The following is a 15,355-nucleotide window of genomic DNA, read 5'->3' as shown; positions in this document are numbered from 1 at the left end:
ATGTATGTGCACATCAAAGCACACCTTTTTCTTAACCTTGTTTATGATACAGAGACATTTGTTCACATGTTTTCCTGCTGACCCTCTCCCCACTATTACCCTATTGTCCTGCCACATCCCCCTCTCTGAGATGGTAGAGATGATGATCAATAAATACTGAGGGAACTCAGAGACTGGTGCCAGCGTGGGTCCTCCCTTTGCTGAGCGCTGGTCCCCTGGGCCCACTTTTCTTTCTCTATACTTTGTCTCTGTGTCTCTTTCTTTTCTCAGTCTCTCATCCCACCCAATGAGGAACACCCACAGGTGTGGAGGGGCAGGCCACCCCTTCAAGGCTGGTCTCAAACTCCCGACCTCAGGTGATCTGCCCACCTCAGCCTCCCAAAGTGCTAGGATTACAGGCGTGAGACACCATGCCTGGCCATTATTCTAATTTCTACTTTGTGTTATTGCTGGTCTTTTTCCCTCCGTTTGGACTGGAGTCTATTTTTGGAGCTCTTCTTCCTTTATCTAAACTGCTTCATGCCCAGTTCAATTTCTACCTCCTTAATGAAATTTTTGCATTCTATACCTTCTGTTAACTAGCCCCCAATAATACATAACAGCACACCCAGTCTTTATCATACAGATTAAGTTATGTACCATTCTACTATTGTTTCTTATGTGTACAGCTCCCAAAAGGGGCCAACTGAGTCTGCACCTCCTTTTGTGTTTTCCACAGGGCCTAGCATAGACCTTTCTTATTGTGGGTGCCTTTATTTATATGAGAGTGAGTCAAAGAAATAGTATAGCCTCAAAGTCATTCATACCAAAACTTGAGCTATCTTTGGTCACTCCATCCAGCAGCCTGCATTGGTCAAGTTCAAAGATCCCATTGACAAACACAAGAGTTCTGATAAAACATGATAAGCAGGGGGACCCCACTCTCCCTCTCCCTTGGGAGGGGCATGCAGGCCCAACCCCCAAGTGTTACAGACCCCCGTTGTTATTTTTTAAATTTAGAAAATAAGAAACCATGATGAGTTACGCATTGCTTTTTGAATGTCAATGCTAGCTTTGAAATTGAGCTTCTTAATATATTCTCAAAAAAGGCCCTAACACATGAACATCAAATGACACACATTAAATGATAATATTTAATTGATTAAAGTCTAATAGAAAATTCAATACTTTTGAAAAGTGCGGCACTTTTGAAAAGTGCCTCATGGCCGGGCACAGTCTCTCACGTGTGTAATCCCAGCACTTTGGGAGGCTGCGATGGGTGGATCACAAAGTCAAGAGATCGAGACCATCCTGGCCAACATGGTGAAACCCCATCTCTACTAAAAATACAAAAATTAGTTGGGCATGGTGGCACGTGCCTGTAGTCCCAGCTACTTGGGAGGCTGAGGCTGGAGAATCAATTGAACCCGGGAGGCGGAAGTTGCAGTGAGCTGAGATCATGCCACTGCACTCCAGCCTGGTGACAGAGTGAGACTCTGTCTCAAAAAAAAAAAAAAAAGAAAAGTGGTGGTTCATGATAACGCTCAAACATGTTGGCCATTAAAAGACATAAACAACAGGCCGGGTGCAGTGGCTCATGCCTGTAATCCAGCACTTTGGGAGGCCCAGACAGGCAGATCACTTGAAGCCAGGAGTTTGAAACCAGCCTGGCTAATATAGTGAAACCCCATCTCTACTAAAAATTCAAAAATTAGCTGGGTATGATGGCATGTGCCTATAGTCCCAGCTACCCGGGAGGCTGAGGCACAAGAATCACTTGAATCTGGGAGGCAGAGGTTGCCGTGAGCCGAGATCACACCACTGCACTTCAGCCTGGGTGACAGTGAGACTCTGTCTCAAAAAACAAAAAACAAATGAAAACACACACACACATAAACAACAGTATTGCAACTAGAAAAGATTATTAATAATTATTTATGCATGTAGTGATTGGGCTGTGAGACCAAAAGTACTTGATAAATACAAGTGAAAAGGACCTTCATTGTTATCATTATCTAGGTTTATAGTTCTCAATTCCATGTGTTCATTCATAGATATTGCATGACATTGAAACAGACAAAGTATTAATTGATGTATTCGACGGTCCACTTCTGTATGATGATGTGAAAGTACAGTTTTTCTCTTCGGTGAGTAATCACAAAATAGCTTCTGCCATTGTTCTTGTCTGGTCTAATGATTTTATTTAAGATTTGCTTTACTACAGTTCCCAACAAGGGAGGGTTAAGGGGAGGAAAACAATAAATCAGATCTATAACAAATTTTTTTAAAAGAGCATATGTAATTTAAATAATTTTTGTTCATTTGTTTTTTTCTAAATTGTAAATTTTCTAAATTTTTCTAAATTTACATGTATTCTCAAATACAAAAAATACAAAATAAACACAAAAAAAGTGAAAGCCAAGATGCTAAAACAAAAGAACTCAAAGGTATGTTTTACTGCATAGCAATGATTCCATTTTGTTTTGCATCTTTTTTAAAAAATTAAGAAATTGAGACAGGGTCTCACTCTGTCACCCAGGCTGGAGTGCAGTAGCATGATCATAGCTAACTGTAACTTCAACCTCCTGGACTCAAGCAATCCTCCCACCTCAGCCTCCTGAGTAGCTGGGAGCACTGACTGGAAAGAGAGTTAGGTTTGGGTGACTCAGTTGGGTGAAACACAGAGAAGGCAGCACAATACAACACATGAAATAACCAAAGCAGTTTTTTATTAATTCCAGAGAGAAGAGGGCAGCACACTTCGCAGGGCCAACTGGAAGGGGGAGCCATCCAGGAGACCTGTGCTCGACTGATGGGTGGGAGCAATAGCGAGAGAGAGGGAGGGACCTGAGAGTGGAAGCCTGTGTTGGGATGTAAGGTGCTACCTCAGCAGGTTTCCTGCGGGGAAGTCTAATTTGGTTTAACACAAGCAGCCATGAGTCTCTGCTGTGACTGAGAGGTGGTCACTGATATATCCATGTGGTCCCTGCAGATTATGGGGGTCTGTGGGGTGAGTCAAGTAGGTTATATCTAGCTGTCCCATAGTGAAGTGGTCATCAGGAGAAGGTTGTATAAGGCAGATATCAGGATCAGTCACATGGAAAAACTGGGAGGAGGTGAACTGGAAACTGCTGAGGGTGACTGAACCCCACTTCTGATATCAGAAAATCCAATTTATAATTAAAAGGGATGCTGAGGCAACAAAAAAATTATAAGAATTCACTACAATGTAGTTGGGTATATATAGGCATAGGTCTTTAGTAGCGTCTGTTTGGCACTATCTAAACCAGATTCAAATAGCAGCATTTAAATTAAATACCTATCATGGGAAAAATACTATTCCTTGAAAATTTTGATAGAAACAGCAAAAGAATGCAATAGCATTTTCTTAAAGCCTCCTCCTTTGTGTCTTGAGTGTATTGTTATAGATTGCAGAGTGCTACCTATTTAATGGTTATAATTGTTTGATAAATATATAAAGGAATAAAGAAAGGAACTTTAATTTCTTTGGAATGATTAGTTCTTGGTGTCAGTTTTACTTTGAAATTTTTTTTTCTTTTTAGAATCTTCCTAAATACTATGACAATTGTCCATTTTTCTTCTGGTTCAACACAGCTTTTATTCAAAATAACAGGTATGAATATAATATAAACCCATAGAAACAGCCTAATCTTCAATGTCTACGTATAAGGTGTAATGGCAAGTCTTTTGCTGGTTGTCATAAACTTAATTTATAGAAAGCAAAAAATCCTTGAACCACCATTGTTCCTTGCCTTACTCCTCTTACTTTTGTTGTTTTAAAAATACATTTGGTCTTGAAACCCACTGTTGCAGTATCCTCAGGGTCCGTGCCATAGGACTGTGTTATGAGTTCAAAAGTATTATCATCAGATCTTAAGTGTGGTAGTAAATTCTTCTTGGAGAAGTTCAGTATGAGGCTGCTCAGCACCTTCAATATGTCAGGTCCCTGTCAGTAGGTGCTGATTTACCAATGACGAATCTCCATCACCTTTTGTGCTAAAGTAAGGCAGGACCTAGGGAGGCTTCAACTAGCTGAAAAGCTGACTGACACACTTATATCTAGGAGAAGTTACAAGACACAGTATTAAGGAATACAGCTAAGACATATCATAAAGTAATGGTCTATTTAAATAGCCATTCAAATGTGGCTTTCTAATAACTGAATTGGGAAACCTTTCTGAAAAATTATTAATTGGGTTTGGAGATTATTGTTCCAAAAACACCTTCTGCCATATTTGGAAACTCATTTCTCAGTCTAGAAGTTCTCCACTGTAAGTAGCATTTGTTTTGTGATGGTGAAAAATTGAGATTTTTTTTTGTATCAACCATACTCTTCAATACAAAAGAACAGAATATTTTGTAAATGATTTAGGTCAGAGTTGAAGAAGTGGCTGTGATTATGTGTGGCATGAATTGGTAGTTATTGTTACATCCCGTCCTAATCTTTTCTTCAAATGTGAACTGGATCGAATAACTCTGTAAGTTCAGCAAGGCGGCAGGAAGTTAAACCTCTGGTCTACACACTCGCCATGCAAGACATTTAATGGATTTTGATAGAGTCAACTTTGGATTTGACGGAAATTTTTACAAGTTTTTTTTTTTGGATGCATACAAACAATAAGCTTTTTCTCTTAACATGAGCAAAGTCCCTCAAAAAGTGAGACCTGGGTGGAGCTTCATTTGATGCTGCTCCTCAAAAGGCGTTCTTGCTAAAGGATACCGTTTTTTTTCCTTTAAAACACTGTGTTCATTTTGGAGAAGTGATAAGCTAGATCACTTTTATTCTTACTTTTATATAAATTTCTAAAGATTTCTGTAACATTTAAATTTACATACTACTTGGTAAAGCTGTTTTTGTTAGTTATGAGATTGTTGTTTAGCCAAAAATGCTAACTTCTATCATTTAGAACACTAGGCATAAATGGGTTAACCAATTTATGCCTAGTGTTCCATTATTGGAACACTCAGCATGTGGGAGTTATATCCTACTGCTCAAGGTCATTTCCAAGGTCTGATTGTAAAAATTCAAAAAATTGCAACCTCACACATAAATTAAAAGAGATATAGTATTTTATTACTGGGTTTTCATTCATGTCTACCCTGATATCTGTCACACAGAGAAATTTAGATATTTTATTAAACTTGGATGTCATTAATTCCATATAAAGCAATGCTAAGAGTCAGCATGTGTTACTGATGTGTTGCTGAAGATTAAAGTATTTTTAAGTCTCAATAAAAAGGTGAAAGGAGCCAACTGAGACACAAAAAAGGGGCTGGGGTTCTATTCATGGTGAGGTTCTTTTTTTGTTTCTTCCAGCTCTAACGTGGGTACCCAACTGTGTGGCTTTTCGGTGAGCCCCAATATAAAATGTAATAATTTTTTTTTCTATTCTTATGTCTTATGTCTATTGTTCCCATCCTTATGTCCAAGGGTACCTGTTGTTTAGCTCTCATAAGTGAGAATATGTGGTATTTGGTTTTCTGTTCCTGCATTAATTTGCTTAGGATAATGGCCTCCAGCTCCATCTATGTTGCTGCAAAAGACCTGATTTCACTCATATTTATGGCTGTGTAGAATTCCATCGTGTATATGTACCATATTTTCTTTACCCAATCCACCACTGATGGGCACCTAGGTTGATTCCATATCTTTGCTATTGTGAATAGCACAGCAATGAACATATCAGTGTGTGTGTCTTTTGGTAGAATGGTCTTTTTTCCATTGGGTGTATATCCAATAATGGGATTACTGGGTCGAATGGTAGCTCGTTTTAAGTTCTTTGAGAAATCTCCAGACTGCTTTCCACAGTGGCTGAACTAATTTACACTCCCACCAACAATGTATAAATGTTCCCTTTTCTCTGCAGCCTTGCCAGCATCTGTTGTTTTTGACTTTTTATTAATAGCCATTCTGACTAGTGTGAGAGGGTATCTCATTGTGGTTTTGATTTGCACTTCTCTGACAATTCGCAATGCGAAGCATTTTTTCAGATGCTCATTGGTCACTTGTATGTCTTCTTTTGAGAAGTATGTGTCATGTTCTTTCCACATTTTTAATGGGGTTATTTGGTTTCTGCGTGTGGATTTGTGTAAGTTCCTTATAGATTCTGGATGTTAGACCTTTGTTGGATGCATAGTTTGCAAATGTTTCCTCCTGTTCTGTGGGTTATCTGTTTGCTCTGTCGATCATTTCTCTTGCTGTGCCAAAGTACTTTAGCTTTATTAGGTCCCACTTGTCAGTCTTTGTTGTTATTGCAATTGCTTTTGGAGACTTAGTTAAAAATTCTTTCCCAAGGCCAATGTCAAGAAGGGTATTTCTGAGGTTTTCTTCTAGGATTTTTATCACTTGAGGTTTTACATTTAAATCTTTAATCTATCTCTAGTTAATTTTTGTATATGATGAAAGGTATGGGTCGAGTAGCATTATTCTGCATATTGCTAGCCAGTTACCCCAACACCATTTATTGAATAGGGAGTCCTTCCCCCATTGCTTGTTTTTGTCAGCCTTGCAATATCAGATGGTTGTAAGTGTAAGGCTTTATTCTGGGTTTTCTATTCTGTTCCATTGGTCTCTATGTCTGCTTTTGTACCAGTACCATGCTGTTTTGGATACTATAGCCTTATAGTTTGAAGCCTCTGGCTTTGCCCTTTTGCTTAGATGTGCTTAGGCTATTGAGGCCCTCTTTTGGTTTCATATGAATTTTAGAAAACTTTTTTCTAATTCTGTGAAGAACGACATTGGTAGTTTGATAGAAATAGCACTGAATCTGTCAATTGCTTTGGGCAGTATGGTCATTTGAATGATACTGATTCTTCCAATCCATGAGCATGGAATGTTTTTCCGTTTAATTGTGTTGTCTCTGATTTCCTTCTGCAGTGTTTTGTAGTTCTTGTAGGGATCTTTCATATCCTTTGTTAGCTGTATTCCTAGGTATTTCATTTTCCTTGTCGCTACCGTAGATGGGATTCTGTTCTTGATTTAACTCTCAGCCTGGACATTATTGGTGTATAGAAATGCTGTTGATTTTTATACATTGATTTTTTATCCTGAAACTTTGCTAAAGTTGTTTATCAGTTCTAGTAGCCTTTTGGCAGAGTCTTTGGTTTTCTGGATATAGAATCATATCATCAGCAAAAAGAGATAGTTTGACTTCTTCTTTTCCTATTTGGATGCCTATTCTTTCTTTCTCCTGCCTGAGTTCTCTAGGTAGGACTTCCAGTGCTATGTTGAATAGGAGTGATGAGAGTGGGCATCATTGTCTTGCTCCATTTCTCATGGGGATTGGTTCCAACTTTTGCCCATTCAGTAGGTTGGTGGCTGTGAGTTTGTCATAGATGGCTCTTATTATTTTGAGGTATGTTCCCTTGATGCCTAGTCTGTTGAGGTTTTTAATGTGAAGGGATGTTGGATTTTATCAAAAGCTGTTTCTGCATCTATTGAGATGATGATATGGTTTTTGCTTTTAGTTCTGTTTATGTGGTGAATCACATTTATTGATTTGCGTATGTTGAACCAGCGTTGCATCCCTGTACTGAAGCCTTCTTGATTGTGGTGTATTAACTTACCAATGTGCTGCTGGATTCTGTTTCCTAGTATTTGGTTAAGAATTTTTGTGTCTACATTAATCAGAGTAATTGGCCTGAAGTTTTCTTTTCGTGTGTTTCTCTGCCAGATTTTGGTATTAGGCTGATACTGGCTTCATAGACTGAGTTAGGGAGGAGCCCCTCATCCTCAGTTCTTTGGAATAGTTTCAACAGAACTAGTACCAGTTCTTTGTACATCTGGTAGAATTCAACTGTTGCTTCATCTGGTCCAGGGCTTTTCCTTGTTGGTAGATTTTATATTAATGATTTGATTTTGGAACTTGGTATTTGTCTATTTAAGGTTTCAATCTTTTTCTAATTCAATCTTGGGAGATTGTATGTTTCCAGGAATTTATCAGTTTCCTCTAGATTATCTAATTTGTGTGCATAGAGTTGTTTATAGTATTCTCTGAGGATCTTTTGTATTTCTGTGGGATTGTTTGTAATGTCATCTTTGTCATTTATGATTGTACTTATTTGGCTCTTCTCTTTTTTTCTTTGTTTAGCTATCAGGCTATCCATCTTGTTTATTTTTTGAAAAACTAATTATTGGTTTAATTGGTCTTTTGTGTGGATTTTTGCATCTAGTCTAAAAAAAAAACAACACTTCAAAAAGCACTTCATTCAGTGCTTCTCTAATTTTAGTAATTTCTCTTCTGCCAGCTTTGGAGTTAGTTTATTCTTTTTTTCTAATTCCCTTAAGTGCAAAGTAGGAATGTTAATTTGAGATATTTCGAACTTCTTGATGAAGGCATTTAGTGCTATAAACTTTCCTCTTAACACTGCTTTAGCTGCATCCCAGAGATTCTGGTATGTTGTGTCCCTATTTTCATTAATTGCAAAGAATTTTTTTATTTCTGCCTTAATTTAGATTTTCACCCAGGAGTTATTCAGGAGCAAATTATGTAATTACCATGTATTTATGTAGTTTTGAGAGATCTTCTTGATACTGATTTCTATTTTTGTCTCACTGTGGTCAGAGTGTGTGCTTGGTATGATTTCAAACTTTTTGAATTTATTGAGGCTTGCTTTATGGCCAAGCATGTGGTTGATCTTAGAATATGTTCTGTGTGCACATGAGAATGTATCTTCTGTGTTTGTTGGGCAAAGCGTTCCGTAGATGTCTATCAGGTCCAATTGGTCAACTGTCAAGTGCAAGTACAGAGTTTGTTAGTTTTCTGCCTCAATGATCTGTCTATTGCTGTCAGTGGGTTGTTGAAGTCTCCTGCTGTTATTGTGTGTCTAAATCTTTTTGTAGGCCAACAAAAACTTGTTTTATGAATTTGGGTGCTCCAATGTTGGGTGTGTACATATTTAGGCTAAGTCTTCTGGTTGAATTGTGCCCTTTATCATTCCATAAGGAACGCTCTTCTTTGTCCTTAATTTTTATTGGTTAAAAATATGTTTTACTTGGACAGGTGCAGTGGCTCATGCCTGTAATCCCAGCACTTTGGGAGGCCAAGGCAGGTGGATCACGAGGTCAGGAGTTCGAGGCCAGACTGACCAACATGGTGAAACCCTGTCTGTACTAAAAATACAAAAATTAGCCAGGTGTGGTAGTGCACCCCTGTAATCCCACTTACTCGGGAGGCTGAGGCAGGAGAATTGCTTGAACCTGGGAAGCAGAGGTTTCAGTGAGCCGAGACTGCGCCACTGCACTCCAGACTGGGCAAGAGAGTGAGACTCCATATTTAAAAAAAAAAATCAACCACTTAGAATAGTACACACATTAAGCAGATCCTACATCTAGAATGGGTTAAGCAACCATTTGTAAGCATCTTCATGAGAAATGATCACCTCTGGGTTTTTCTGGTAATATTTGAAATAAACATGGAACCAAACTGTATTTCCCTCAACACATAACTGTCCAAATTGCATGCGCAAGTAGAGGTTTATGTAAAAGCCCTGACAGAACTGTACTCAGTCTTTTGAATTAGGTGCATAAGGCTACTGACCACTCTCTATTTTACTAAGGGAAAGAGCAGTGACTTCTCTATTTCAGTACAATTATGGGCAGAAATGAGATGACGCAAAATAGAGGTTCTTCCATACAATTTAAGATGTAGGCTATACGAGAAGACAAAAAAGCAAAATTCCCAAGAAATCAGAATAACTTCACACTGGTCTTGTACTACAAGAAACCCTGAGATGAACTGTAGTCCTCAAACACCTGCGCTTGGCTCAGGCCCTCCAAGACACTTCAGTATGCTTCCAACTAGCTCATCATCAACTTCCTGCTATATTCGTAGGCCAAAAAGAGTGCTCCATTGTCAGGGAATGCTCGGATCATAGTAGGTTTCAGTCCAGAATATAAGGCCATTATTCCTAGAAGACAAAAGGTCAAGCAAAGACTGCAACAATCCCTCCTTTGGGGACACCCACACAGCTGCATGGCACAGGTATATTTACACATGCAAATCCAGGCAAGAGTGCTAAAAACCAACAAGGCATGGAAGGATGCTTTCCCAGCTTTCCCTAAATAGACCAACAGAAACAAGAACAAGTATCAGGTCTCCTGGCGAAACTGACTGATGCTCAGGTAACATACCCCAATTCCATGCTTGGTTAACTCTTAGCATATGGATGGGGCAGAGTTGAGGCCTGAGACGGCCAGACAGATGCAACCAGGGAGACAGAGGTGGCCTCAGCTTTGCAGCTTCACCTGGGCAGTGGCAAGAGCACCAACCTTGAGGTTGGAGACTGGTTTATAGTATTAGTATTGCCCAGGTTGGTTATGAAGATTGAATTAGATAAAGGAGGTATAAGTACTTTGTAAAACTTTACATGTTATACAAATTTAAGGGAGGATTACTATGAGTAATAGACAAGGTATCTGTGCTCTATTTGGGACACAAAGTTTCTGTGTTACTGTTCTCTTTCTTTTTACAATCAAAACAGAGAAGTTCATATCTCAGATTTTAAGATGTATACTAGATGCCGGAAAAACAGGTGTTTATTCACCTTCATTTTTCACAACATTTATAAAGGTTCTGATAAATCCTGCCTGTTTTCCAGACATGGAAAGAACTTGAATTCTGGATTTGATACAATCTACTGGTTATACCCCAAGCCAGAGGCAAATCCCGCCAACTCCCTCCACCACTTAACATGAAAGGGACGGGGCCTAGAGAAAAACAAAATAGCAAATGGTATTTTATCTCAAGAACAGCTGATGTGACATTTCCAGAGGTCAATGTAGTAATGGCTGCAGATAGGTGAAAATAAAAATGCTAATGCTGCGGAATAGAGTTCTTTGTGGAAACTGTCAAAGCTCTTGCTCCCAGGCTCTAAGAACACAAGGTTTTGTTTGGTAGCCCAGGTCTGCCCCTGGGTCTTGCCAAGTACAAGAAGCCCTAGTGAGGGTTGTATTTCATTTGGTCACTGAGGTGTCAAGGGCTGGCCCACACGAACCAGCAGGCCTCCAGCTGAGTGGCAACCCCTTACAGTGGGGAGAAGACAGGCCAAACACAATCTATGTCTTTTTTCAACTTTCTCACTCTTAAGTATTTTAATAGCCTCGATTCTTCCTTTACCATTAAAAGCCAAAATTGTTTTTATTAAACATAGCAGGTAAGTCTGGGAGCTTGTCTAACCCCAGAATAGATTCAACATGCTGAGGGAGATGGTAAGAATAGGTAAATGCATTTGCATTAAGTGGGGTGTGATGGTGTTTGCTCCCTGCAGGTATGGTTTCTGTGGATTCTCTGCTCTTTGTGCTCTCCTCCCCACATCGGTGGCTCCATCTGGCACAGGGAAGCTTCTGGATGCCAGAAGGTAACATGGTGGCAGGCAGTTGATAGCACCCCACCCTCCAGGCTTGATAATTTCCTTAGGACAGGGGCTGAAGCAGTACATCCCAAACTTTCTTACTGGAATAAAGTTTGTTAATTTTTCTGTCTTCTTGGGCAATCGTATCCAGTCCCAAGCCTTTTAAAAAAATAAGTTATACCCATCCTGGTGGAATTCCTGCCCATAAAAAGGGACACCTTCAGACCTCCAGGCACCTCCAGAAAACACTGCTGTGCACAAGGAACCGAATTCAGTTGTGTGGGACCTGCAGGTGCAATCGGGTTTCAAACTCCTATTGCTGGTGATCAAGTTAAAATATGAATGTGCTGGATTAAATGCTTTATTCAGCTTATCTGCATCTAGGTTATCTAAATTACACACCCACTTAAAACATTCTGTCACCTCTTCTCTTGGAATAATTAATTATTTTCATGTAATTCAGATCTCATTTTATCCTAGCCCAGCAGTACCTGGGAGACAGTGACTCTGAATTAATTGTAGTAAAATCATATTAAATTATATTCCACTAATTCAAAATTGGAGATAATTTGGCAATTAAAGGGAGAAGCATGTCATTCCTCTCCTGGAAGAAATGAACAGTAATGATGGGATCACAGAGATCGTACATACAAGGGCCCAATACACACATGCCCACCAGCAACTGGCTTACATACCAGGCTCCCAACCATACTGTTACAATTTCTATCTTTCAAACTAACTGTAAATTACAAATGTGGTACCCAAATACCTGTATGCACACAAATAGGAAAAGGTAAACTCTTTTTTTTTTTAGATGAATTCTCACTCTGTCACCCAGGCTGGAGTGTAATGGCACAATCTTCACTCACTTCAACCTCTGCCTTCTGGTTTCAAGCAATTCTCCTGCCTCAGCCTCCTGAGTAACTGGGATTACATGCATGCACCACCACATCTGGCAAATTTTTGTATTTTTAGTAGAGATGGGGTTTCACCATATTGGCCAGGCTGGTGTTGAACTCCTGACCTCAAGTGATCCACCCGCCTTAGCCTCCCAAAGTGCTGAGATTACAGGCATGAGCAACCTTGCCCAGCCAAAAGTGAACTTTTTAATTCTATCACAATATGTTCTAGATCTTTGACAGACTAACTGAAAGACATAAAATGTCAAAAGGTGAGACTCTGTCATGTGGCTAAACACCCTCCTACTGCAGAGACAGAACTGAGCCCAAGAGCATTCACGTGCTGGTGAGAGGTGGCCAGAGGCAGGCAGATGGTTGCACCATTCTCAGGGTCAGCATCCTCCCCAGTGTGGCACGGGGGAGGGGAGGGGGAATGGGGCCTGGGAGGCTGTAGCCTAAAGGCACACAGTGGGCAAGAGACTACTGGGCGGGCCCCTGCCAGCCTTCAGTTCCCTGAGCGTCGGGTGCCGGGACGCTCCTTGTGGGCTCTGCCCTGGGAGAAGTGCCCTTGTCCAGTGCTCCTTATCAGCGTCTGTGACGCGCTGTCTCCAGTCCTCATTAGCATACCTTGGCCGACCTTTGGCTCATGGAAAAACACTTTGCTCTTCTCTGAACAATTTCTTTTTCACAACTGAGCAAATGACTGATGAGGTGACCACACTCATGACCATACTCATCTGTTGGTGGTGGGTGGGGGGTGGACTGGGTGAGGACAGCACTGGGCAACACTCCTTCTGGCCTCCCCACTGCAGGGAGCCGCAATTACTATGCGAGTCCTATGGGAGGCCAGGGTAGTCCAGGGTTTCCCTTTGGGCAATCAGCATTCCAACCGCTCCTCCTACTTCTGGCCTCTGGAGAACTAAATTACCACCATGCATGTCCCATTCTGCCTGTGCCTCAGCCCGAGGGTCCTGCTCTTCCTGCATGTTCAAGCTGATCTTTCTAGGGAGTAGCCTGCACTGTGCCAGCACTACCCCCTTGTCACAGGCAGCACCTCCCTGTGCCAGGGGAGCCTCAGTCTGCCCTTGGGCTCAGGCCCCTAGGCTCAGGTTAGCTGACATTCCCAGGAAATCCTACAACTTCTCCTGTCCTTTCATGGCTGTAAGACACAGTCCATCATCAGTCTCATTGTAAAAGACACTTCTAAACAGTGTCCTCCTTTCTTTCCCAACACTAGCAGGGACAGTAAGTGGTGTTTCCTGGGAGATGCTGTGGTGTTATTTTTGCACTACAAGGGCTCTGAAGACTGCCAGGCTTGAAGTGAAGAACCACGTCACCTGCCTATCCCAGCCAGGTGGCAGTGGACAAGGGGCTTCACCTCTGAGCTGTTTTCCAGCTGTACTGGGCACATGCCTCCCCTCACCCTGACTTGCAAGGTGGTAGCAATAATGGACACTCCTCTACCTTCTGCCACACTCTGAACAATACTACACTTCCGTCAAATGGATTCATCCCAAAGGTAGAGCCCATCCCTTCTGGAGGGAGAAAGGTAATGTTTTCATACCACTTTCATTTGATCTCATTTAGAAGGTACTTGAGGAACAGAGAAGACTGGGTTTTCTCTGGGATTATACTTAGGCATTTCTTAATGACCAGGACATGTTCCGAAAAATGTGTCATTACACAGTTTCATCATTGTGCTATCATAGAGCACACACACCCGACCCTAGATGGCATAGCCTACTCCAAACCTAGGCTGTATGGTATGGCCTGTTGCTGAAGGCTACACACCTGTACAGCATGTTACTGTACTGGATACTGTAGGCAACTGTAACACAGTGGTATTTGTGTATCTAAACGTATATAAACACAGAAAAGGTATAGTAAAAGATGGTATAATCTCATGGGACCACCATCAGATACACCATCCATCACCAACAGAAACATGGTTATGAGGCACAGGACTGTACCTGCAGCCGCCACCATGAGGTCAGTGGCAGCCTGCATAGTGGGACCCACTCTTCTGCTGTTCTCATGGAAGGCAGCTCTCTGGAGCTTATGACAGGCACCACATATCCCTGGGGGGAGGCAAGAGTTCACCATTAGTCCAAGTCTGCAGCCTCCCGTTCTCTAGGCCTGCAGCCAAATTACTGAACCTAAACTTCTGGGAGCTATGAACTGGGCTCTATGTTGTTCCAAAGGAAAGGGGCTCAAGGTATCAGTGTGGCTTAGCAATTGTCCCCTAGAAAGCTCACAGATCAAAAACCTCCACTGTGTATCAATGCTACAGCCACCAGTAGCACTTCAAGTGACCTTTCTGAAAACTGAAAAAATGAACACCAAATAAGTAAGCCAACCACAGATGTACTAACCCACATTAGGCTTGCTTTTTTAGAGGCCTGCGCTGAGCCATCAACTGAACAGGCTCAGTTCTAAGTCAGACAGCAGCTTGTGCTGGGTGCCTAAGGGGATGTCACAAGACAGTAGGTCTGGAAAGAAGCACCCAGGCAGCCAAGGGTGGGAGCTGCACCCGGGGATCACAAACGCCTTGGTGAATGTCTGCTCTACCTGCAGTGTGGCCCCTTTGCCTCTACAGCTGGGAGTCTTCATCTGTACAAGGTGAATAATAAAAATATTATTAAAAAAAGGCAGTCACAAATAGCCACATTGGTGTTGGGGTGATCAAACCCAACACCAGGACATGGGGGCTACAAAGTCCGGCAGAGTCAAAGGTATGAGACAAGACAATAGTACATAAAGTGGGTTCAGGGGGCCAATGCTAGTATAGAGGCTGTGAAGGCCCTGAGCTCTGGGAGCCCACACTATTTATTGGTGATTAAACAAAGAAGCAGGTGGTGAGGATATGCTGGTCGAAAGGAAGCGGTCGCATCAAGTGTTTAATTTATAGCTCTGTCGGTTTAGCATTTTCTTTGAAGCATATGGAACATGTTCTGCTACACGAGATAATGTTGAATATGTCCTTCTAACTCAAGATAAAATCAATTTATGATCCTGGGAGAGCAAAAAGCAAGGAGCCAGCAAGTCTGGACACATTCCAGAGGCCATGAGGGATTTTATGTCCTGAGTCTTGGATTCCATCCAAG

At 41.3% G+C, this 15,355-nt stretch overlaps 1 protein-coding gene across 5 annotated transcripts in view; it reads left to right on the top strand.

Annotated features, from left to right (window-relative positions):
- The window catches only part of LOC100437575 (phosphatidylinositol 3,4,5-trisphosphate 3-phosphatase TPTE2-like), a 150,822-nt gene extending 139,340 nt beyond the window's left edge, over positions 1-11,482 (top strand). For all 5 annotated transcript variants that reach the window (XM_063714782.1, XM_063714781.1, XM_063714778.1 and 2 more), the window contains 3 exons: positions 2,034-2,126; positions 3,543-3,613; positions 11,269-11,482. In XM_063714782.1, the coding sequence (XP_063570852.1) occupies positions 2,034-2,126; positions 3,543-3,613; positions 11,269-11,362 (258 nt within the window). In that variant the 3' untranslated portion in view covers positions 11,363-11,482. The remainder of the gene's footprint in view (positions 1-2,033; positions 2,127-3,542; positions 3,614-11,268) is intronic.
- The last annotated feature ends 3,873 nt before the right edge of the window (positions 11,483-15,355 follow it).

Source organism: Pongo abelii, chromosome 14 (genome assembly GCF_028885655.2).
Source record: "Pongo abelii isolate AG06213 chromosome 14, NHGRI_mPonAbe1-v2.0_pri, whole genome shotgun sequence".
Taxonomy (NCBI): domain Eukaryota; kingdom Metazoa; phylum Chordata; class Mammalia; order Primates; family Hominidae; genus Pongo; species Pongo abelii.
Note: the sequence above shows the minus strand (reverse complement) of the source record. Positions and strands in the feature narration are given on the sequence as shown.